This window comes from Sminthopsis crassicaudata, chromosome 6 (genome assembly GCF_048593235.1).
Source record: "Sminthopsis crassicaudata isolate SCR6 chromosome 6, ASM4859323v1, whole genome shotgun sequence".
Lineage (NCBI taxonomy): Eukaryota > Metazoa > Chordata > Mammalia > Dasyuromorphia > Dasyuridae > Sminthopsis > Sminthopsis crassicaudata.
In genome coordinates, this window is record NC_133622.1 from 201,371,410 (window position 1) to 201,396,558 (window position 25,149).

At 37.1% G+C, this 25,149-nt stretch overlaps 1 protein-coding gene across 41 annotated transcripts in view; it reads left to right on the forward strand.

Annotated features, from left to right (window-relative positions):
* SOX6 (SRY-box transcription factor 6) overlaps positions 1–25,149 on the forward strand; it is a 701,644-nt gene that overhangs the window by 596,231 nt on the left and 80,264 nt on the right. For all 41 annotated transcript variants that reach the window (XM_074275215.1, XM_074275217.1, XM_074275188.1 and 38 more), the window contains one exon: positions 22,961–23,110. In XM_074275215.1, the coding sequence (XP_074131316.1) occupies positions 22,961–23,110 (150 nt within the window). The remainder of the gene's footprint in view (positions 1–22,960; positions 23,111–25,149) is intronic.

A 25,149-nucleotide genomic window follows, 5' to 3' on the forward strand; every position in this document is an offset into this window, starting at 1 on the left:
CTAGCCTTTGTTTTATGTTGCCCACTGACAAGCACCATTCTGTTCCATTTTGAGAAGCCCCTCTTGTCAGGAACGTTTCTCTCACTCTAAATTAAAGTTTGCCTTTCTGTAATTCACATTCTTTATTCTTCCCACTGAGACGCAGATGTAGGAATTTAATCTCTCATTACATGACAGTCCTTTTCTACTGTAGTTCCTCCAATAGATCCTCTTATAACTTGAACTCCTGTCCCCCTCCATGTTGAGTGGTTTTTTTTAAAGATGCTCTTCAGTCCTTCCTAAAATGTGGCACTCAGAATGAAATACATGTTATTAACATATCCAAAAATGGTATTTCTTTTTTGTTGTTGTTATTTTATATTGCTATGTCTTATAACTTGAACTCCTGTCCCCCTCCATGTTGAATGGTTTTTTTTAAGATGCTCTTCAGTCCTTCCTGAAATGTGGCACTCAGAATGAAATACATTTTAACATATCCAAAAATGGTATTTCTTTTTTGTTGTTGTTATTTTATATTGCTATATCATATCATTGATATTTTGAGCTTTTTAGCCGCTAAAACTCCCAGAGTTTTTGTGTATAAACTATTGTCTACCAACATTTTTCCCAATTCTCCTCTCAATCAATAGGAAGAAATTCTTTGAGATTGATTTCTTTTGACCCCAAAGAATTTTAAAAGTTCTTCCACCCAAATTCTATCTTCTCAGATTTGGTCCATTTTTCTATCTAATCAAGATCCTTTTGGATCCTGACTCCTTTCTTCATTATTAGGCCAAGGGATCCATGTAGGCATTCATTGAAGCAATTGGCTTAAAAAATTGTCCAACATCCCAAGACAAATCCAAGGTATTCCTTAAGAGACTTCTTTCTAAATTGACATTGAACCAACAAAGAATATTCTGTGGCATATATAAGTATTTATCATGCAAATAGATATTCACATCAGGGTGATTATTACAAGTACAGGAAATCAGCATGCAGCTTTTTTTTTTTGGCTATGTAATATGTAATGTGTGTTTTGGTGCTTCTAGCTCCTTTCTACTGTTAAAAGAAAAAAAAGGGAAAAATGTGAAAAATAGATGGAGGGGAATAAACATGATATAAAGCCAGAACCCATAAAAATTTTAATTACATAATATTTATGGAACTTATGCAACAGTGTTTATGGAACTTTTGTCTTCACTTTTGTTCTATGTAAGGGTTTGAGCAGGGAGTGGCAGTGTTCTGGTCTAAGTTGTATTTTGTTATTAGGTTTATTGAAGCCTTTAGAGACTCTGATGATTCTGGTTTGTGAGAAACATAGTCAGTTTTATTCCAATAGTGCTTAATTGATAGCCTTAGCTGTCAAATTTGGAAAATGGGTAATATCTTTCAGGTTATTTTGGAAGCCATATTGAGCAAGGGAATTTTCAGTTGTTAACATGCCAGTATCAGGGATCAAGGAATTAGTATACTTATCAAATGCCCGAATGCTTCAGGAGTACAATTCAACAAATATTTATTATGAAATTACAAAATCATAGAATCTTTAGGTTTGAAGGGATACCAAAAATGAACTGTTTGTTTCATTATCTAAGCAAAAATACTCTTCTAAACATCCTTGATGAATGGGGATACAGTCTTTATTTCAAGAGTTCCATTGAAAGAAAAGTCACTATTTTCTTTGGTAGCTTGTTACATATGACACAGCACTTAAAAAAAAAGATATTTTGCAGGATACTATGCTTGGGTACCATTGATGCAAAGATAAAACAAGTACAATCCAGGCCCTGCCTTCAAGGAGTTCAGCATCCAATGAAAAGAATGACAATGCATTAGGCAGACATTGGCCAGACCAAAATTACCTTCTGTGAAAACTGTTATATTGAGGCTTTCATTTGAAAGTGAACAATTAATTTGTTTCTGCTCAGTGTAAAAGCCTGACTGTTTGGGGAGTTGCTAGGCAAGTCCCATGATCTCCGAGTGAGCTGATGAGTCCCCAGATTATCTGGGGAGTGCTGACCTTCCTCACCCCCCAGCCTGGGCTGCTGATTGGAGTGTGTTCAGCAGGTTGCATGCCAGCAGATGAAACAGATGTTAGACCATACTGGAATGGAGCACAGGCTGCATCAGGAGCTGGATGTATTCCTCTTGACATCTGGATGCTGCTGGGTTGTCGGGAAGCCTGCCTCAGGCCAGGAGGCTGCAGGAGCTGGGCAGCAGGGAGCATAGGGTCTTTGCTGCTCTGTAAGTGATTAGCCCAGCGAAGCAGGAATAATGCTGAATTATCGCTCGGCTGCTTCCTTTGAAGGAACCTTGGGACACAAGGAGAGTTAGGAAGGAGTATTTACAGTAAAGTCATGTTCTGAAAGACAAGACTAATTATAGCATATTAAAAAGCTTTCTTTCAAATGATTTAATTTACAGATTGTTCAGGACAGTTTATGAAACTTTTTTTTAGAGCCCTAAGTCAACAGCTTATGGAAGCTTTGTTTTTGATTTTTCAAATGCCATGGGTATAAAAATACCCTTGGAGTAACTTTTCATAATTTGGCACTGGATGAAGAAGTGGCACTTTATTAAAACAATACTCTGCCAAATGGCCTTGTCTGCTGGAAAGAAACCCCCTTGTCTCTGGTGATAGCTGGGAGTGAGGGGAGGGTGGGGTGAGGAATGTGCAGAGATGCTGGTTAAGTAGCTTTCTGAGTAGCTCCACTAAAGACTTATTCCTTTAAAAAAAATTTCTGTAGTGAAACCTCCAGGCTCAAAAGAACCCTCTTCCACATAGATTGTGGTGATTTGTGTTACCTGATAATATAGCAAGAGGGAGCTTAGTTTGTTCTTAGTCTCTCCTATTCGGATGAGCTTCTATTGAAGAGAGACTGGCTTTCTAGGTTGACATGGAAGTGATGGAATAGGATTTTCAGAATGGGGATGCACTCTGCATATGAGGAAGCACTATTTACAGAAATTTCCTGTAACTAGGTATATTTTGAGGGGCATTTTAGTGCTCAAATGGACAAAGATATGATTTTTGTCATTGAATTGTATCAGAGGTTCAGTTAAAAAAAAAAAAGGAAACACAAGACAAATTCTAAAGCAAAAAACAAACTCTACAACTCTACAGCCTAGTATATTCCTCAGGGAGGTGAGCAGTCTGCTTAAAAAAATAGTGAATTGAGGTGAATTACTGTCAATAAGGGAGGCAGAGTAGGTGACTCACCTTTCGCCCTGTCTGCTGCCCCAGAGAGGACTCTATAGCATTGCCTCTCCTACCTAGAGAAGAAAACATTTCCTTTTGGAAGTAGATTTACTTTCCACTGGTCAGGATTGATCAGGTTAATCTTTGTTCTCTTGACCTTAAGAGATGCTAGTGGTAGACACTGTAGTTAGGACACGAGAAAAGGCAGCATCCTTGAAATGGTAACAGAGAGAGGCTGAGGAGTAGAGCAGGAAGGCAGAAGAAGGACTGAGCCACATCAAGGAAGCATTTTCCAATGCTACTTTCTGTAATTGTACTTATTTTTGATGCCAGAAAATGCCATTCCTTATGGCCAAATGGGACTTAATTTCTAATTTCTCATGTTATATATAAAGCTTCTAGTGGATAATAGGATACATAGATACATACATATAACACACACACACACACACACACACACACACACACACACACACACACACACACACATATATATATATATATATATATATATATATATATATATATATATATATATATATATAAAATCATTAACTTCCCCAAGAAAGATTTCTTTTAGCCAAAGGAATGGAACAATATGGTTCTCTTTGAAATCAATGAATATTCTACTTGAGTCGATTATTTAAGTTCTTGAATAAGAAAAAAGAGCTGCCCATATCACATACTACACTCCCAGACTAATAATAATAATAATCACAATAATGATCATACTGTTAATAATAATTAGAATATATGCTAATCTGAATTTAGTATGCAATGAGTAACATGCATACATACACACATACATATATATATATATATATACACACAGCGGTACATATGTGTATGTATATATATATATATACATATGCATGTATACATTTATCATTTTAAGGTTTTTAAAGTTCTTGACAAATATTCTATTAGATGCTAATAGCAATCTAGTGAGGTAGGCACTATAACAATATACTATCCATTTAAATAAGCAAATATTATGCTTAATAGTTTACTCTCCCCTTTGCCTTCCTGCCCTGTACATGTGTGTGTGCGTATTCCAATTTTCAAGCTGTGTCTTGGGGCCATAGTTGCTTCATCTTTGCTCTGGTGGATGCAGTTCTAGATTTTCTTGATTGAATAGATATTCATTGACTTCCCCAACAAATACTTGGTGAATGTCTAATATATGTGAGATCCTGTCAAGGAGTTAAAGATAAATAAAATGGTTATCTCTGCACTCAAGGAATTTGAAGTCTGGAGGAGATATAGCCCCAGAGGAGGATCTATATAATTACAGTTGTATAATACAGTTAATAGTTTATTCATCCACAAAATATTGGAAAAGGTCAAATTATCTACCTTTAAAGTCTCTTTCAACTCTAATGGTCTAAAACCCAGTGGGAAGAGCATTGGATTTACAATCAGGAAGATCTGAGTTCATGTCTGATCTCTAGCTATGTAACCTTAGAGAAATCATTTAACTTTTATAATGACATTCTTAGCAGCCTTTCTACTTTTCTATGTTGTCTCAATTAACCAATACTTTTGTTCTCTTTGCTTTGGTAAAGAACTTATTTATGCCTTTCTATGAATGTCCCCAAATTATTTGCAGTTCACAAAGGCCAGTGATAGTCACCGAGTCCAGGACAAACAGGACTTAAGCAGTCAAAGACAGATCTATATTCTACTGCCTTCACATGGCAAGGAAGAGGTTTGAGAAGGCTCTGCTGCTTTTGCTAATCCAGTAGATTCCATTCAATAAAGTAGTCATAGGTGACTTTCCTCTAGACCTTTAAGTTTTGGTTTCAATTCTAAAAATAACTCTAGGGACTATTCATTAGTATTTCTTGGCTGACTTTGAATATAATCATCATCTTTATTATTTTCCTAGTGAAGGTTAGTTTTTCCTTTAAATATGATTTTTAAAAGTTGAATTCTTAAGTGGGATTTTATTAGATCTTGACACTAATGACATTTTCAGAGGCATAAGTGCCTAATTTTATAATGAAAGACAATGAAAAGATGATTTGACATGCTGAGATTCCAGTTGCATAAAACTATTTAGAAATGCATCTGATTTATATCATGGGAAAATTAGTATGTATGCATGTATACACACACAAGGATATATATATGCATATATATATGTAGAGATACATATACTAAGTATATACATATATTCAAGAGACAGATTAAGAAGTAGGTATAGATATACTTTATATAATTGGTGAATAAATGGGTAAATTGATAATTCTTATAAAGCATGTCTTTCTTCTGGGCATCAGTTTCCTCATCTGTAAAGGGAGTTAGGAGTAAACTAGACGATTTTAAGGTACCTTCCCCCCCATTTATTTAATTTTTTTCCCAAATACATACAAAAACAATTTTTAACATTTAAAAAAAAATAAAGTCCAAATTCACTCCTTCCCTCTTTCCCTTCATACTTTTCCTTCTCCCTCTTTGAGACAAGCAATTTGATATAGACTATACATGTGCAGTCATGCAAAATATATTTCCATATTAGTCATGTTGCAAAAGAAAACATATCAAATCTCCCCTCACCCCCAAAGCCCAAGAAAAATAAAGTTTAAAACGTATGCTTCGATCTGTATTCAGACTCAATCAGTCTGGAGGTAGAAAGCATTTTTCATCATAGGTCCTTCAGAATTGTCTTGGATCATATATTGCTAAGGATAGCTAAGTCATTCACAACTGATCATTGTATAATATTGCTGTTACTATGTACAATGTTCTTCTGGTTCTGCCATTGTACTTTGCATCAGTTCCTGTAAATTTTTCCATATTTTTCTGAAAGCATAGTGCTCATTATTTCTGATAGCACAATAGTATTCTATCATAATCATATACCATGAACTTGTTCAACCATTTCCCAATTGATGGGTATCCCCTCAGTTTCCAAATTCTTGCCATTCCAAAAAGAGCTGCTATAAATATATATATATATATATATATATATATATATATATATATATATATCCTTTTTCCTTTCTCTTTCTTTCTTTTTCTTTTCTCTCTCACAAAGAGAGACCTAGCAGTGGTACTGATGGGTCAAAGTGTATATGCAGTTTTATAAGCTCTTTGGGCATAGTTCCAAATTGCTCTTCAAAATGATTGGATCAGTTCAGAACTCCACGAACTAGTACATTAATTCTAATTTTTTCCATATCCCCCTCCAACATTTGTCATTTTCCTTTCTGTCATATTAGCTAATGTGATAGGTATGAGGTAGTACCTCAGAGCTGCTTTAATTTGCATTCCTCTAATCAGTAGTATTTAGAGCATTTATTTTCAAGTGACTACAGATAATTTTGATGTCTTTTTCTGAAAACTGCCTGTTCATATCCTTTGACCATTTGTCAATTGGGGAATGAGTCACATTTTTATAGGTTTGACTCAGTTCTCTATGTATTTAAGAAATTAGAAGGTTTTATCAGAGAAATTTGCTGTAATTTTTTTTGTAGCTTTTCTTTTTCTTTTCTTTCTTTCTTTCTTTTTTTTTTTTTTTGCTTTCCTTCTAATCTTGACTGCATTGGATTTGTGCAAAAATTTTAATTTAATTTAATTTTTTAATATAATTTAATTTTAATTTTAATTTAAGATAATAAAATTATTCATTTTACTTTCCATAATGTTCTCTATTTTCTGCTTTGTCATACATCTTTTCCTTACCTGGAAGTAGGACAGGCAAGATATTTCGTACTCTCCTAATTTGCTTATAGTATTTCCTTTAATATCTAAATCATGTACCCAGCTTGACCATATTTTAATATACAGAGTGAGATATTGATCTATACCTAGTTTTTGCCAAACTTCTTTGCAGTTTTTCCAGCAATTTTTGTCTAATTGTGAGTCCTTGTATCAAATACTTGGATCTTTGCATTTATAGGGCACTAGATTACTATAGTCATTTACTACTGTCTATTGTGTATCTAATTTATTCCACTGATTTACTTCTCTATTTCTTAGTACTAGATTATATTGATGATTATCACTTTATAATATAGTTTGAGATCTGGTACTGCTAGGCTACCTACCTTTACTTTAAAAAAAAATTCCCTTGTGACCTTTTGTTCTTCCAGATGAATTTTGTTATTATATTTTTCTAGGACTATAAAATAATTTTGGTAATTTGATTGGTATGACACTGAATAAGTAAATTAGATAGAATTGTCATTTTTATCATATTGGCCTGACCTACCCATGAGCTATTTATATTTTTCCAGTTGTTTAGTTCCATCTTTATTTGTGAGAAAAGTGTTTTGTAATTGTGTTTATATTTCCAAGGTCTGTTTTTAGGTACTTTAAATACCTAAGTCTCATGATTCTGTAATCAGATAGGATAAATAAACTGGTAAATGGTATTTTTCAAGAATTCATTCTTTTCTAGTTGGGGCCTTCAGAATTCCTTAAGATAATTTAACCTGCATTTAAATACATCATATTGGTTTTTTGGGGTGCTGTAGAGGTGTGTGTCTGTGTGTGTTTGGAGGAATAGCATGAAGGGTGTCTAGACTTATGAGTTTTTTGACTTGGGGAATACTTGGTCTTAAAAATCCTAACCTTCTCATCTGCAACTTATTCTTAAAGAGTCATCTGGGGCCTTGAGAAGTAAAAGGACTTATGGGAGGAGGGGAGGGCACACAGTATATGTCAAAAGTGGAACTTGAATGCAGGTCTTCTTGATTCTATAGCCATCATTTACCCATTATGCTACAGTGGTTGATATTGTTCAAAGGCAAAAGGTAATATTATATGAACTCTATTGTAATGTTGAAACTAAAGGATTTCATAAGCAACAATAAGGGTTCTTTCGATTGTCCTTGGACCCTTTTTCTAAGAGTTGAGAATATAATATAAAGGAAAGGAAATAAAATATAAATATATAAGAAGCAAAATATAAAGGAAACCAAAGGTTAGTGAAAATAAAGTTGCAGTTCTTTTTTTCCCACCAAAACTCGTGAACTTTATGAAATCTGTCTTTGAATACTTAGGTTAAGAACCCCTAGGTTAAAGAGATATACTGTCTGATTTTATGTGGCTTGGGGTGGTTATGGTTTATTTCATGGTATAACTAAGGCCATGGTATCATGAGCCCATTAGTTATAATATAGTATTGCTAAATTAATTTATCTCTAATTTGCTAATGTTTATTCTTGCTACCCCAATACATTATAATAGTCAAGTGACTCCACTTGTTGAGATTGATGGCCACCTTAGGATAATGGCACCCTGTGGCCAATGAGACTGTAGAATAAATATAGTGATTCATTTAGAATAAATGATATTTTAAGAGAGAGACCAAAACAAGGTCCATCCCCTTTGTGGGACCTGGGAAACTCCATAATCAGGCTTCATGTCATTTGTGCTAAGTCCCATTGTCCATTGCACATTCCCTTTCTAGAAGGTAGCTTTGATACTCTATCTGTCCCAAATACTAGAACAAGGAGAATGGATGGGGTTCTTCTAATTGTTAATGCTTTACAATTATGCCTCTTTCCGGAATGCTAAAATATGCCTTGGCTGGGGTCAGGATCTCTGCCACTGACTTATTTAACAGATCTTCTCCACATCTGCGCTGCAGACTGTTGTGGACTTTATTAGCAGACAAGAGACCCAACAGACTTAAAGCCTGCTGAGTTCTTCCTTCAGAGCCACACAGCTGTGGTGAACTCAGACTTTCCAGAAGGGACAGTAATGCCATTGAATGATTTTTTTTAAAAAAAGAAACAAATGTCTCCAAGTACAATTCCATGTTTTTAGGGTGACAATCAACAGTCTGCTTTTCTTTTTCTTTTCTTTCTTTTTTCCTTTTTTTTTTTAAAGAATAAAAGGCAGCTATTCCGCTAAAAAAGGAAAGTCTATTCATATCTGTGTGGGAACCTAATCAGGCTCTTGTTTCCAATGAGGATGACTCCACAGTCGCACCAGGTCTGCCACAAGAATGCTTCTTTTGTATGCCGATAATGTGGAAGCGATAAAATGTCCTATAGGAGACATATGTGTTTACATCATGAGATGTGTTATTTGACAAAGCGCTTTGTTCTCTGCATATTTTCCATGCCGAGTTTCGTGCTGGGCCGTTTGGCTGGAAAGCTTTGATTAGTGAGAATTAGTTGCTGAAGAAAAATAGACACTTTTGTTTTATGAGTCTTCTTGCTGAGCTGTAAATTATAGTAAAACATATAAGGAGCGACAGAAAGAAGTGCTGATGTGAACCTCTGACCCACGGCAAGCACAAAACCATAAGAGAATTCCGTCAAAGGATGACATTGAGACATAAATAATCTGTGGGCCACTCTAAATGATAGCCCCTTAACTCACTGAAGTTGGGTATTTACATCAGTGACCAGGACTTTGACTCAAATATGAGGGGGCCAGCAGGTAGAGATTTAAGAAATATTTGAATTAAAAAAATAAAAATGGTTTCCTTCCATCCCATCCACTAGCAGATTCTCCTTTCCCCAAGCACTACAACTGCAGATTTTTGTACAGTAATGAGCAATGACCAATTAAAGCAGATTAATAATATTAACTCCTTGAAGGCGAGGACTCCATCTTTGTATCCATCTGACCTGAAATGAGTCAGTCAGAAAATCAAAAAATATTTATAACCAAGCATTCTTCTAAGTCTTGGGAATACATGGAAAGACCAAAGACAATGCCTACTCTCAAGATGCTCTCGGTCTAACAGATGAGACACCATGCAAATATTATGTACAAACAAGCCACAGATGGGATAAACTGGAGAGATTATTTCAGAGAGAAGGTACTAAAAGGATGGTGACAAGCATTTATTTTAGCCACAATCTAGCACAGGGCCTTGCACATGGTAGGCATTTATTAAATTGAAGAGATATGAGATTAAGAACTGGTGATAGGTGAGTAAACATAAAAAAGCCTTAGATATTTTTGATGAGTATGAGATTCCATCTTATTTTGATAGATATTTGATTAATCTGCAATAACAAGCGTTCAAGTGAATTATTAATAAGCTGATTGACCCATCCCCTTCCTAGCCTTTGATATTATATCATTTTACCCAATAAGCCATTAATCTTGTGCTCATGTTCTGCTAATAGAACCTTCTTACTGATTCATGGGGTATATTTCCATGTGAGAGACAGAAAGAGAGAGAAACAGAAGAAGAGATAGAAACCCAGAAAGAGAGACCAGAGAGAGACCAAGACAGGGAGGAGAAAGCACATATGCAACTGAGCATGCTATGAAGGGACTGTTCAGATTTCCCTAATGCTGCTCTCTGATACTGAATAATCTCAGGGCACTCTCACTGATTCCCTGGAAGATTTTCAGTGGCCTTCAGAAGGGGAATAGATGGAGTTGACTTTCAAAACCAAAGTAAAAAATTGTTTCTTTGAAAGGAAGACGTGAAACAAGCAAATAAAATGGAAATAAAGGAAGAGGCTATGAAGACGACTATTTTGCAATATTCATTTTTCTAGTTTAATCACTTGAAGGTAGATTCAAAACCCAGCTGAACCTACATCTATATGTATGTATTATAAATATAGATTTAGAAATGGGACTCATCTAGTTTTATAGTTGAGGAAGGTGATGCTGATTTGACCAGTCAGCCAGGTAGAAGGATGAGCTAGAATTTGAACTCTGGCTTTATATCTCTACTCTAAGCTGAGTGATCTTTTCACCATTCTATCTTAACCCTCGTGGAACATTGACATAAGAAATCTATATCATTCAGCTATCTAGATGATTCAAAATGAGTAAGAATTTCATTCATTCCATTTATGTGCTCTTTCAAGATAATATAACTCCCCACATTCTAATGAGAAATTCAAAATCAGGTCTTGTTTTCAATATGGAAAAACTTTTATATTTAATAAGATGTCTTGTTGGTTACTGATAGTAACACGTGCTATTATGATAGGAAAGGAAATTATGTGCATTCAATAAATTTGAAAATGTCATATTTCTTTTATATACAGTTTTATTTGCCCAAACATATATATTTGTAAATTTGTTTCTTTTTAAATAAAATACTAGCATGTTTTACTCCAAATAATTACGCATAGCTCTTTCTACTTTGGACTGTTTTCACTCTGTCATGGGTGGCAGTCAAAGGACCCAGAATGTTGGAAGTTGAATATATTTTTCTAGCAACAGCATCTGGGTTCTTGGCAGACACCACATGCAGGAGCTCGTGTTATGTTTGTAGCTCTGTAATGTTTCTAGCCAATCTAACACGTGGTTAGAGTGTGGAGGGTTTTCATTGACTATCATGTTACTTATCATATATAGGAAGATCAGATTTGGAGTCAGGGGTCTTGAATTTGAAGTCCATGTTGGCTACTTGTGTGATTTGTGGGAGGCTCATTTTACTTTCTTGCACCTCTATTTCCTTGTGTATAAATAGGAAGAAGGGGCTAGCCCAGATGAACTATAAATTTCTTCCTGATCTAAGACAACTTTAAAAAACAAAGAAGTAGACTTGAAGGTATACAAATTCTTTTCTCACTCTGGATTACATAAAGTCATTTTTAATTCTTAGAAAACTAGTCTTTTAAATTTATTAGGTAATAGAATATTATGTGCTTTTTATTTGAAAAATTGTGTTAATTTAATTACACATACAGGTATGTATTCATATTTCCAGTATCACACAAAAATCTCCTTCGAGGTTCTTGATCCATAGAATAGACTTTGATTTTAGGCCCAACTTGTGGCCTCTAAAATCAGTTACTTTAGTGAGTATGTTACTGATGGTTTGACCAAGATGTACTTATTTAAGGTTTACGTGATGAAGTTAGGCTTTGTGACTAGAGAGTTAAAAGAAAATAGCCAACTCTGGAACACTGCAGGGGTGGAGATTTCTAGTCCTTGTATTTGCATGCCCAACATTTGGTAAGAAAAGGTAAACAATCCTGGCAGCTTCCAAGCATCAGATTTCCAACTGTACTCACCATCACCTTTTAGAGTGCCTGTCTTCAGGAACCAAATTACTCATTGTTTCAGATGCTAAACTTTCATCCCCCATAAATGAAGCGTGACAGATTTTCATGCTTTACAAATATGGGTACCTTTGAAAAACAGAGAGATTCTGAATGTTTAACAGAGGTGGTGAGTATGCCTTTTGGCATCATTGGCTAATGTGAGCAGAACACCAAAGGAACAAACAATTCAGATCTTTTTAGATTTGGTTCTTTGGTAATTCTATGTGTATATATGAGGGAAAACAAGGGGAAGGAGAAGAAAAGGAAAAGGAGTGAGAAAAAGAAAATGGCGGGGGAAAAGAGAGAGGAAGAAGGAAAAGATAAGGGGAGAAAAGGGGACAGAAGAAAAAGGGAGAGAGTGGAAAGAAATGGAAAAAGAGATGGAGAGGGAGGTGAAAAAGAAGGACAAAAGAAGAAAAGAGAGAGTGAAAGAGAAAGGGAAGAGGAGAAGGATAAAGGAGGAGTAAGAACAGAAGAATTGCTGTGCATAGTGTTCATTTTAAGTATTTGTACCTAAATTCCAGCTGGTTCCCTTTGAAAGATCAATTATGCCTCATTTCTTGATGGTCTTAGAGTATGGAAAATAAAATCTTCTTTAGCACAAATATTAAGATGCCCTTTGTCTAGAGTCTCTGTCCAGTGCTCATTCTCTCTCCATTCCTTCCCCCCACCTCTGTTTTTCTCTCTCTACCTGTCTGTCTCTGGGTCTCTGTCTCTCTGTCTCTGAGTGAGTCTCTTTGTGAGTCTTCTCTCCGTGTGTGTGTGTGTGAATCTCTATCTGTATCTGCCTCTTTCCTTTCCTTCCTCTCTCCCTCATTCTGTGCTCTCTTTATCACCTTCATTCTATACCTGGCCATAATGTTGATGAGCAGCATCTGCTGGTTATCATAAATTAGTGTGGGAACACTTCTCTGTTTAGTTTGCCTTAGTTGCTCCCTGAAGCCACTGGCAGAAGCCAGAAGATGGGGTGCTTTGTTGAGGACCTGCTCTCAGTGATCAGGTACATTTTTGTTCTTTTATGTATATTTGCATAACCTTTAATTTAAAAATTCTGAAAACACCTCCACATGATTATAATTACCTTAACCTAATTAGTATGGTTGCATTTAAAAATGTCTGCATTTTAAAACAAATATTAAAATAAAATTCTACTACGCAAATCACCCCCAGTTGCCCTGGGATTACTTTTCAGGCACCTCAGGGAATGTTGTTTGGAAAAACCTTTTCTCAATCACTCGGTATTTCCAAACTTTGAGATATATTTCCATCTTTCTCTAAAGAAAAGAAATATAGTGGAGACTTCTTGGTTAGGAGAGTGGAGAAGAACCTCTTTGATTCAGAAAACAGGATCAAAAATCCAGATATAATGAAGATTTTTATCTCCATCAAAGAAAGAGTGAATGAATGAAAAATAATTTATTAAATACTTGTCATGTGCAAAGCATTGTGCTAATCAGTGGAGACATAAATAGGAAAGAAAGACATTCCTTGGTTTCAGGAAGCTCACATTCTTTTTTTTTATATTTTTTGACATTATATATGCATGAGTAATTTTTAAAATAATATTATCCCTTGTATTCATTTTTCCAAATTATCCCCTCCCTCCCTCCACTCCCTCCCCCCCGATGACAGGCAATCCCATATATTTTACATGTGTTACAATATAACCTAGATACAATATATCTGTGTAAATACCATTTTCTTGTTGCACATTAAGTATTAGCTTCCGAAGGTATAAGTAACCTGGGTAGATAGACAGTAGTGCTAATAATTTACATTCACTTCCCAGTGTTCCTTCTCTGGGTGTAGTTATTTCTGTCCATCATTGATCAACTGGAAGTGAGTTGGATCTTCTTTATGTTGAAGATATCCACTTCCATCAGAATACATCTTCACACAACATTGAAGTGTTCAGAGATGGAAGCTCACATTCTAATGAGGGAAAAAGCATATATAGGTTTCAGCAACTAGTCAGATGGAATTACCCCTTGGTTCCTAGAGTGCAGCAACAAAGGAGATGGCAATGTTTTTATATCTTTAATCATATTTCTACTGAAAATCTTTTCTCATTCTGATGAGGAGCCATTTGTTGACCAGGATTTTAGTAACAGATTTTTTTTTCTGGGTCTTCAGTAGCTGTGGCTGCTGAAAGAGGCAGGGCCTAAGCAAGAACATTGAATTAACAGTCAGAAGACTTAGATTCTAATTCCTATTTGTCTTTAATGCATTATGTGACCTTGGCTGGGCTACTCATCTGTTCCTCATCTGAAAGTGGAACAGATTGTACTAGGAGATCACTGAGGAACCTTTCTTGAGGTTCTAGTTCTAGTTCTCTAAGAACTAGAGAATCTCTAGAAAAAAATTCAAGTCACAAGTTTAAAAAAGATTTTTAAAAATTAATGAAGTTTTTGATGAAAACAATCAATCATCAAATAAGGCAAAATGGGGCAAATCTCACATTACAACTTTTGAAGAGGTGGAAACAAAGAATTAACAATAAAAAGAATCCACGCAAATATCCATTTCATGCCTTTTAGGTCAAATAGTGTCACTCCCCATTCTCTGGGGAGGATCTGAAGAAGGTTGTGGCTCAGAAACATAAGCTCAGGAAGAGAGCAGCAAGGAGAGGGAGAGGGATGAGTGCAGAAGATAGAGACAGGAGAGCAAAAGGGAAAAGATTGAGCTGAACAGAGTTAGCTAGAGAGGAGATATTGGTGAAATGAATAAGAATATTGAAACAAGAAGGAGACACACTTACAACCAGGCACCAGTTAGCCCAGGTATGCAGGAATTAGGAGGGGCAGCTCTCACACCTCCATATTTCCACTCCCCCAAATCCCCACCCCAACCTCCTCTAATTCTCTCTGATGTCATATTGTCTTGTCTCTTATGGTTAATAATTCCATGCCAACTTCTGAAATAATAAATGCTTTGGTTCTTCTCTTTATTGAAAAGTCCAGTTTACACACCCAATTGAGAACGTATTTAATGAAATTTTTTTGGTTAACTTTATAGAGGGGAAAAAATTACTATTTCATTTTAGATGATCGCCATCCCTCCTCCCAACTTTAGTCTATAATAATTTGTTACTGGCATACTTTCCTCTCTGTGCAGCACGAGTAATCAATCAGGCTGCTTAATTACCCCTGCCTCCATCTCCACCTCCTCACTGTTGAACTTGGGCCTCTCTCTGTCACGCCATGCTTCGTGGGCAGAAGGAGAGCCGGAATGGGCACCAGCATTGTTTAGAGTGGCTGGCAAAACCAAGGGCATCCAACCTAAGAGCCACCACAGAGGGAAACCCTGCAGGCCCAGGAGCTCAGGGTTAAAGATTATAAATCATGCAGATGCATTAATGCCTTCCTGCCAACAATCTGGGCTTTGTAACTTCCCTCTTTTCCTTCCCCCCCACCCCATTGCTCTGTTGAGCCCACCATGGTGAGATAAAACATGGGGCATGAATGACTCTTGCCCAGCCTGATGAGGGAGTGGGGTCGCAACGTACCCTACCCCACTCCATTAGCCTTTGTGTGACTCTGGAACAAGAGGGTATGACCCACGGCTGGGAGTTTTGCCCAAAGGAGAAGCCTCAACCTTTCTGCTACAGCCTAGAGTAGGGGTTCATAACCTTTTTTGTGTCTTAAGAAGCTGATGAATCCTATGGATGCCTTCTGAGAATAATGTTTTTAATAAAATAAAATATAATTTTCAGAATTACAAAGGAAAAACAGTTATCAGAATGCTAAAAAAAAAATCTTGGGCCCTAAGTTAAAAGCTGCTGCTCTTGAGCATAGTTCAAATCCTTATGACTCCTCTTTTCTTAATCTACCCATTTTAGGTTGTCCATGCAAACATCTGTAAAACTTCATTATGTTGCTTTGGTTATGATATGGATTCACATATTCTGAAAGTTAAATCATTTCCTCTCCCACTTTTCCATCAGGAAAAAACAAACAAGCAAACAAAGTTAACCGAAAATCACAGCTACCTAGAGTAACATTAAAATGGATGGAAGTTTGTACTCTCTGCCCTCCTATTTGAGTTGCAGATGTAATGAGAGAAAAATGAAGTTGAGGTGTGTTGCCAGAGGAGTAACAGCTAATATTTAGATACCACCAACTTCACAAAGAATTTCCCAAAGGTGATCCCATTGGCACCTCAAAATAGACTTTGAAATTAGGTCCCTTTTTACAGAGAAAGAAACGGGTTCAGTGAAGTTAACTTGGCCTGTGCATAGAGCCAAGCGAGTTAGTGCAGGACTTGAAATCCTTGTCTTTTAGGACTTCCAAGTATAATACTTTTCCATTGATAATAAAACCAAGTCTCTGTATGTGTACATGCTTATAAGGAATGCAATAATAATAGTCAACATTTATAGCATTTTAAAGTTGGCAAAGGGCTTTATAAATAATATCTCATTTGATTCTTAATAGTAACTCTACAAAAATAAGTGTAATTATCACCACCAGGTTTACAGAAGGGGAAAGTGAAGTTAAGTAACTTATACATGACCATTCAAGTACTGTATAAGTGTCTGAGACAGGATTTGAACTCACATCTTCCTGAATCTAAAGTCTAGCTCCTAATTCTTGTACCACCTTTTGTACAATACCATTAAAACTTGTTCATGCCCACCATCCCCATCACCTTTGGGTGATCCTCAGTGAGAGACTATAAAACTTTATTCCTATTTTAATTAAAGTAGAACAAAATACACCCAACAACAAATCCACCAAAAACCCATTTGACCAAGTGATCCAATGAGTCAGTGTGAAAGCCCAGAGAAGACCCCACATTTCTTGACCTTTTGTTTTTACCAGAAGATCTTACTGATGAAAGAATGATACTGACCTATATCACAGTGGGACCATACAGAGTAAATAATGTGGGGAATTGCTTGAACCTTACCCAGGCAGGAACTGTAAACTATCTGCTTCTGCAGTTCATGCAACATTATAATGCTGTAGCAAGTATAAAATATAATTTTTATATTTATATTTTAATAATGTTAATATTATTTTATCACAATTGAACTATCAGGGGGCAGCTAGGTGGCTCAGCAGATAGAGAACATCAGCCCTGAAGTCAGGAGGACCTGAGTTCAAATTTGGCTTCAGGCACTTCATGCTTCCTAGCTGTGTGACCCTGGGCAAGTCACTTAACCCCAATTGCCTCAGCAAAGATAAAAAAGATTGAACTATCAGCAAGAACAGGACAATCAGAACCACTATAAATTCTGGTTCTTTAGCAGTTTTTACAAACGAGCAAATTCAGGCCAGACACATGAAGTGACTTGCTTGTGGTCCCACAGAGAGTAGGTGATGAGCTGGTATTTGTATCATGATCTTGATTTCCTAATCCAACTCTCTTTTCATTGAGCTACCCAGCCTCATTTTTATGCATATCCACCATGTGTTTAAAAAAAGAAAAAAACATCTATCCCATTGCATTGTTCCAAATGTGAAATGGGCAATCTGTGTTTACAAAGAGTATAATGAAAGCATAAATGTTTATGGGATTTTGCCTCAGCCTTGATCTAACCTTTCCCATGCTGCCGTTTGTCAAATGCTCAGCATTATTTGGGGGTATCATCTTTATGTGCTGCAATGAGTAGCTGTGCTACAACCTTGGTGGTGCGCATTTAATGATGTTTTTTGAAAGCCAGACCCATTATTTAATCAAAACTTAACTTTCTTCTTAGCCCATCAGTCTTTTAAAAAGACCAATTTTAATGGATCTACTCTTAGGTTCAGATGATATTAAAATGGAAAAAGAGACTCTGTGTCTGAAATTGTTAGGGGATTCTCTGACTAAAATGGGGGAAACTGGCATTTTATATACTAGCAGAAAAAAAAAAAAGATGTAGATAGACTTAGCTCAGTTTTTAATTTATAAGCAACTAGAAGAGAAAGAATCAGTGTTGCTCATTAGTTATCCTGAGACTGTCTAATTCATATAGAAATTCAAGGGTTTATAGTCAGTTCATAAATTTAGATAATTGTTATCCAATAGCTAATAAGTCTACATTTTAATGAGTCGGCTTCCTTAGATCTCCTTAATATGTGTGATTAGGCAGCCAATCTGGGACTCCATTAAGGTCCAGAGACCCAGATTCCAGGAATGTGAAGTCCTGCTATACTCTGCCCTGGCCAGGTCACATTAATTTTTTTTGAGGACCAACCTTTATGAAAGACACTGATCAGATGGAGAACTTCCAGAGATAGGAAATCAGGATGGAGAAGGGAGACAAAGATGACCAGGTGGGATGTTTGGACCAGAGATGAAAAAATTGTTAGGGGAATAAGAGGGCCATGATCAAGTATTTGTGTCAAAAAGACATTAGATTTACTTCATTTGGTTTTGAAGAGAAGGATCAGAAGCAATGGAACAAGTTGCAGAAAGGGCAAATTGAAGCTTGAAATAAGGAAAATTTTCCCAACAATTAGGAGAGATTTTTGCCTCTTCAGAGCTCTTCAAAGCAGAGTCTCTTTACTAGTGGATTTTAGTGAAGATTTTTTTTTCCAGTTTTAGGTTGGACTAGAGGTCTGATTGCCAAGGTATCTTCCGAATTATGAGCTTCTGTGATTTTGAGAAAAAAAACAAACAATGAGCCACTGAGTCATGAGAGTACATATTCTACCCCTCCACCCTTCCCTCTACCCCCAAAGAAACAGTTCTGAGAAGCACAGCACAGAACCTACTTTAGAACCAATTTATTTTAGGAGATGGACCCACTAGAATGGGCCCAGATTGCAAAGCTAAAGGTTGACTAAAAAAAAAACAAAACCAAAAACAGGTTAATAACAAACTTGGTATTTGTAGACTTTTCTTTCAATGCTAGTATATTTGAATTATATTAAAAATGTGAAGTTCACTATTTAAAACTCTAATCATAAAGTTTTAATAAAATTAGAAAGCTTTTAATGATTCTTTCAGGTAAAATATGGCCTGAAGGCTATTCTTATTCCCGTCCATATCTTCAGATAACAGGGTTATTTTCTACCACTTAGGCTTGAGTTCTGTTGTATCGAAGGATTCTACTCTGAGCAAATTAGTAGGAAGCTGGACCACATAATGGTTGGATAGTGATTCTTGTCCCTTTGTCTAGCTGAAGAACAAACTGGATCTCCTAAGAACCTTATGGACGAGGCTAATTGCCATATGTTCTGCAGGATTGCTCCTTTATAATACCACCGCAATCCACCTATAAAATCAAGGCTGGGGAGGAAGCCTGGCATAATGAGCAGAGCGCAGGACCTGGATTCCAAAGATTCTGAGGTCTGAGTCTCTGCTTTGACTTTACCATTTACTAGCTGTGCAACTGGAGGCAAAAACTTCTCTCTGGGCCTCATTCTCACCATCTGTGAAATGAGGGGGTTAGATTGGCATCACTAAGTGAACTTCAAGATTCCTTCCAACTCTAACATTATGAAATCTCTAATAGCCCTGACATTTTATGAATCATTTCCTTTAAAGCACCATAATATAGCTTAAACTAAGTTTGTTTTCCTTGAATTACTTAAAAGGAAAAAGAAATCACTTGATACCTTAAAGTCCAATAACTAGATGTAGATGGCTTTATTGGAAACTGAAAACAAACAAACAAAGTTTGTATCCTCTGCTATATAGAAGCAAGATATCCAGAAGAGGGAAACTAGAAGGTTGAAGGTCATGGATTGCCCTTTTAAGTTTGGCAAAAGAAACTAGGGATATTTAGCCCAGCAGATAGAAAATGTACTGGGGAAAGGGAGCATGAATACTGTCTTCAAATGTTTGAGGGGCAATTGTGAAAGAAAAGTTTCACTTCACATTAGGGATAATAAATGGAAGTTTCAGAAAGGCAAACTTAAGCTTCATGGAAAAAAAAATTCTCAGTATTTAGAGTTATAGCTAGCTACCTTGGGTTCTTGGAGATCTTTTAAATAAGACTACTTGTAGGGGATTATTCCTGAGTTTGGAACTGGATCAGATGAGCTTTGTTTCAATTCTGGATAGGGTGCTGTGGTTCTCATTGAAAGGATGTTTTCTGGAAACTTAATAAAGAAGCAGATTTATGATGAGTCTTACCTTAAGGCCTCAACTTCCTCATCTATAAAATTAGGATGGACCAACTGATCTTTATGATCCCTTCTATTTCTTGGGATCTGTGTTTTAGAATAGATGACAGAATTGTGATCCCAAGGATTGACTATAGTATCCAATTTGTAAAGGGAGACAGAAATATCAATGAGCTACCTTTCAAATGGAATAGTTTCCCAAGTTTTATTTCTTCTACTGTGGTCCTGATGAAACAAAACTTAGGAATTGAGTGAGTTAATTCCTTTCCTGGGCTGGAGTAACATCACCTATTGCCTTCATGAAGCATCACAATCTGAGAGATATCATCCTCTTTGCTATGCTAGGGCCATAGATTGAGTTGAATCCTTGTCTACTAGAACAGAATTTCTTTTTCACTGGATGGAATGGACATGAGGAAGAGTTTGATAGGGGAAGAAAAACAAATGATCTTCACTGGAGAAATGCAGGTACCTTTCCGGTTTCAGAAGCCTTGCCTCCTGACCTGGTCACTTTTTGGAAACAGGCCACACAGACCACAGGAACTAGGACAAAGAAGGGGCCTAGCATTCTTTCTTTTATACTCAACCATCCTTAGATTTTTGACTGTGACCCTTACACATATATTTGTCTAGCCCCTGAGTCATTGCACAGTATTCACAGTATTGTGAAACTTTCATTTCTTTGGAGACTTGTTATATTAGAAAAATTGTTCCAAAGAAAGCAACAATTATGACATAAGCACATCTGGCTCTTGCAAATTATTCCTTATTAAGCTTTCATTTAATTACATGTGCTGAAAGGTCTGCTTTTGATTACTGTAATTTTTTTTATTTGTCCATCTGAATGATAGTAATGTTGGAAATTACATACAAACCACCTGGTTTTTTTCCCCCCTTTCCTTTCCCCACCCCCACAACTAATAAGGCAAAGTTTTAACTGATTTCTATGTGGTCGAAGAGGCAGGCTCTTCCTTATGTGGATTGGATGGAGCCTTTGCCACTGTTAATTCAAGGTGAGGATTTAGTTCTTAATCAAGACAGGACACATTTTAATGGATCTCCCAAGCAATCATCCAAGTACTCATTGCTGCCCCAAAGTTCATCTCTTTGCTACCCATAGTTTTGGATGATGCTGCATGGATTTGACTCATGCAACACCATCATTTCAAAAGAATCATAATTGCATGTAACCCAAAGGGTAATGGAAAAAAAAACATGAATGGTGGGTGTAGCCAGGTTGCAATGTATTACCAATGAAGACTTGCACATGATGAAAAAATGCATCATCAACACACATGATGATACAGAGAAGTGGACTGATCCTGTATCATACTAATAATAGCGATCACTAGTGTGTTTTAAGTCTATGAAAAGATCTCCTCACAGTAACACTGAGGCAGGTGGTATAACTATTATTATTTCCATTTTATGGATGAGATTCAAAGAGGTTTAACGACCTACCCACAGATACAAATATATAACCCAATTTTTTCCATATTCATGGTATCCAGGAAACATTAAAAGAGGAAGGGTTGTATTATAATGTATTGAACATAGGGGGTTTGTGGAAAGATATGGACAAGAATTATATGAGGTAATAGGATTTTAGAATTAGAAGGTCCTTCATCTCTCAAATCCAGTGGTCTTTCCACTAGTTCATTCTTCCTCCTTCTCTGAGAAAGCAAGGTAGTAATCTGCACTGATTTGGGAGGAGTGAATGGATGAAGACACAATGAAATAGGAGATTCACTGAAATTACCTTAGAATTACAGGTAATAAATTGTTAGTGATACTTAGCATTATGGGAATGGGACATAATTCCTTTACAATTTTGACCTCAATGAACACGACTTTGTTGTAAAGTTTGAAATTTATGAAGGATGGATGAATGTCCAGATTCCAGTACCATATTAGGTCAAGTTGACTGAATAAGAAACTCTTCTGGCCTCCTTGTGAAGCTTGTCGAAGAAAGGCCCAAGATCAAAAGTATTCCTGGGATCTAGGAATGGGGATCCCATTCTCCAGCAATGGGAAGGAGAGGAAGCCACTCGTTGCAAGATGGAGGGGTGAGGGGGAAGGAAGAAATAAAACTAATTCTATTGACTATATAGGCTGGCTTGATTATCAGATGTCTGTTCCTTCACCAGAGGAGTATGCTGGAGGGTTGGTTCTATGGCTTGGAAAAAAAAGAATCACACCTCAGATAATTATACCAAGTAACATAGGGTCCTTTCATATTGCTGAAGACACTATGAAGGTGGTAAATATGTTTTGAAAAGAAAACTGCATTTCCTTTCAGATCTCAAAAGAAATGAGAGGAAAGGGGGCCTGGTCATGCCCTAGTTAGAAATCAGGCCCTTGAAAAATCTAGTAACTCCCTGTGGGTTTGGGGATGGGAAGAAGAGCAAATTTTCCACAATTGATTCTCTCTCATTGTTAGGGATGATCTCACCTGCAGAGTTGGGTCTGACCCAGGCCATACAGGGTAGAATTGAGTGATGCTCTCACTGTACATTGAAGTCTTGAGAAAGGTTCAGACAGGCTTCTCAGCAGGGGACTCAGGAAGCTTGCACAGCCAAGCTTGCGAGGGAAGATGCCCTTTTTCTCAACATACCCAACAAGGTGATAAAACTCTCAAGAAAAAAATCAACATCTAAGAACCTGATATCTGGTTAGTCTTTCTAAACTCCACTTCACCCCCATTGAAGAGAGAAATGTTTGCCTTCCTTGTTTTGCAGCAGCTCTATGCGGCCCAGCTGGCCAGCATGCAGGTGTCACCTGGTGCAAAGATGCCGTCTACTCCGCAGCCACCAACCACAGCAGGGGCGGTCTCACCTACTGGGATGAAAAATGAAAAAAGAGGGACCAGCCCTGTAACTCAAGTTAAGGTACCTACCTTTGGTGGGGGCGGCGGGAAGGGGCGGAGGAAATGGTCCTGCAAGATTCCCAGATCTGGATTTTGGAGGGAACTGTGGGGAACGCAAACATGGCAGAGAAGCTTGCAGCCGCCATCCATTGTGGTCAATTTTATGAGCGTGTTCACAAACAGGTGTTTCCCTATTGAAAACAATAGTGCCATATTGTGAGATAAAGATCTGCAAACTTGCTTCTCAGGAGCATCTTTCCCTTTCCCAGAATTTTGGCTTTTATTTTAGAATATTCATGAGTACAAATGGCAGGGTTTTAGTGGGCCCACAAGACTTTGCTCCACACTTCTCAGACATGTGCCTGTTTCCTGCTCATGGATAAATCCAGAGCAGGAAGAGCCCAGGGCCAACCCACCCATGCTCAGGAAGACAAACACAAAAGAGTCCAGGTTGTCTTCCTCCAGTTGTGACTATTTCTGGTCGTAACCTAGTATAAATAGGGTCCTTGGGGAAGGAGGAGAAGTGGGTTGTGCCCCCCAGCCATGCTTTCCCAACCTCTAGAGGACTTCACAGAGATCCTGGGTATTCTGATGATCCCTAGTCTGTGACCGATCGGATTTCCTTGTGAGGAAGCCACCCAGGGGCTGGCAGCAGCATGGAAAAAGCACGGTATGCCCCTCCAATTTCATGGTGCAGCTGGTACCTATAGGTGGTACAGGTTCATTTTATTACAGTATTTGCCTCCTCTATGGGATTTCCAAAGCCAAACAGACCAATAGAAATGATTGTGCTTGGTAAAATATCCTCTTTTGTGGAGGGGATGTAAAGATCAAACATTTGCTTTTAATATTTGTTGAAAGCACTTGGGTACTCGATATATTCTGCACTTATTCAACCTGGTCTTAGAAGATATATGATAGGTCTCAAATAAGAATAGGCCTGATGCTAATAAGAGAAACAGACATAACTCGATACCAGCAGTGGTAGATTTGATGAAATGGTCTGACTTTGCAAAATTCCCAGTGAACTTTTGAGGTCACTTAGAGGCTCTAACAACACCTCCCCAGGAAAATAAAGGCCACAAAAGTGAAAATTGTGCAGAGAGAAACATGAGAAATTAACATATTTTGAAGAAATGAAATGTAATTAGAGAGAAAGTATGACATAATGGATAAAGGGCTAGCCTCGGAATCAGGAAGACCTGTTTTCAAATCTTGTCTGACACATACTACTTGTGTCATCATGGACAATGACTTAGTCCTTACAACTCTCTAGGATTATACTTTACAGATGAGTTAAAGATCTGCACCAGTGAAGAAACTTTTCATACCAGGACTTCATTTGATGATGAGAAAAAAAAAAAAGGTCCAGAGTCTGTTGTCCCACCCCACCAAGACTCCAAACCCAATCCATATAATTAGAATCCTTTGAGGAAAAAAAAAAAGTAGTCCACAGCTCTTGCCCCATTGTTCTAAATACTGGAATTTGGTGACCAGGAGCTTTGAAAAATAAGCCCGCAGCCAGTTCCCATTTCAGAAGACAGCTCTGATTATGGGTCGGCCCTGTCTCATTTATTCTCATCCTCTGTGTTCATATTGGCAAAAGAGAGGCAGAATGCTCCACTGGGAAGCAAGGCCACTTTGTTTAACTGTAGTTGCCATAGTGTGAGGGATATCAAACACCAGTGACTTGGTATATTGAATATTGAGTACTTTAATGTGCAAAAGTCATTTCACAAGTGAGCCAGCCAAGTGGATCTGTCCCAAACCAAACCTTTACTGGATGAGTAAAATTTTCCCTGGTTATATTTAAGCATATATCTGCTGGAATGGGAGCCAGTACCATTCCGGCTTTGTTGGCCAGCTGAATTCTATTACAGAGTTGACCACATGTAAATTCTTGGGGGTTTCCCTACATAATTTAACTCAACTATATTTTATACTACTAAAAAGGAAGCCTTCTCCTTTATATTTATTCCATTTACATACAGCATCACAGGGACAAACCAATATATAGATAAAGGACTCAAAGTAAAAGTTGCTGGGGAAAGAGAGAAGGAT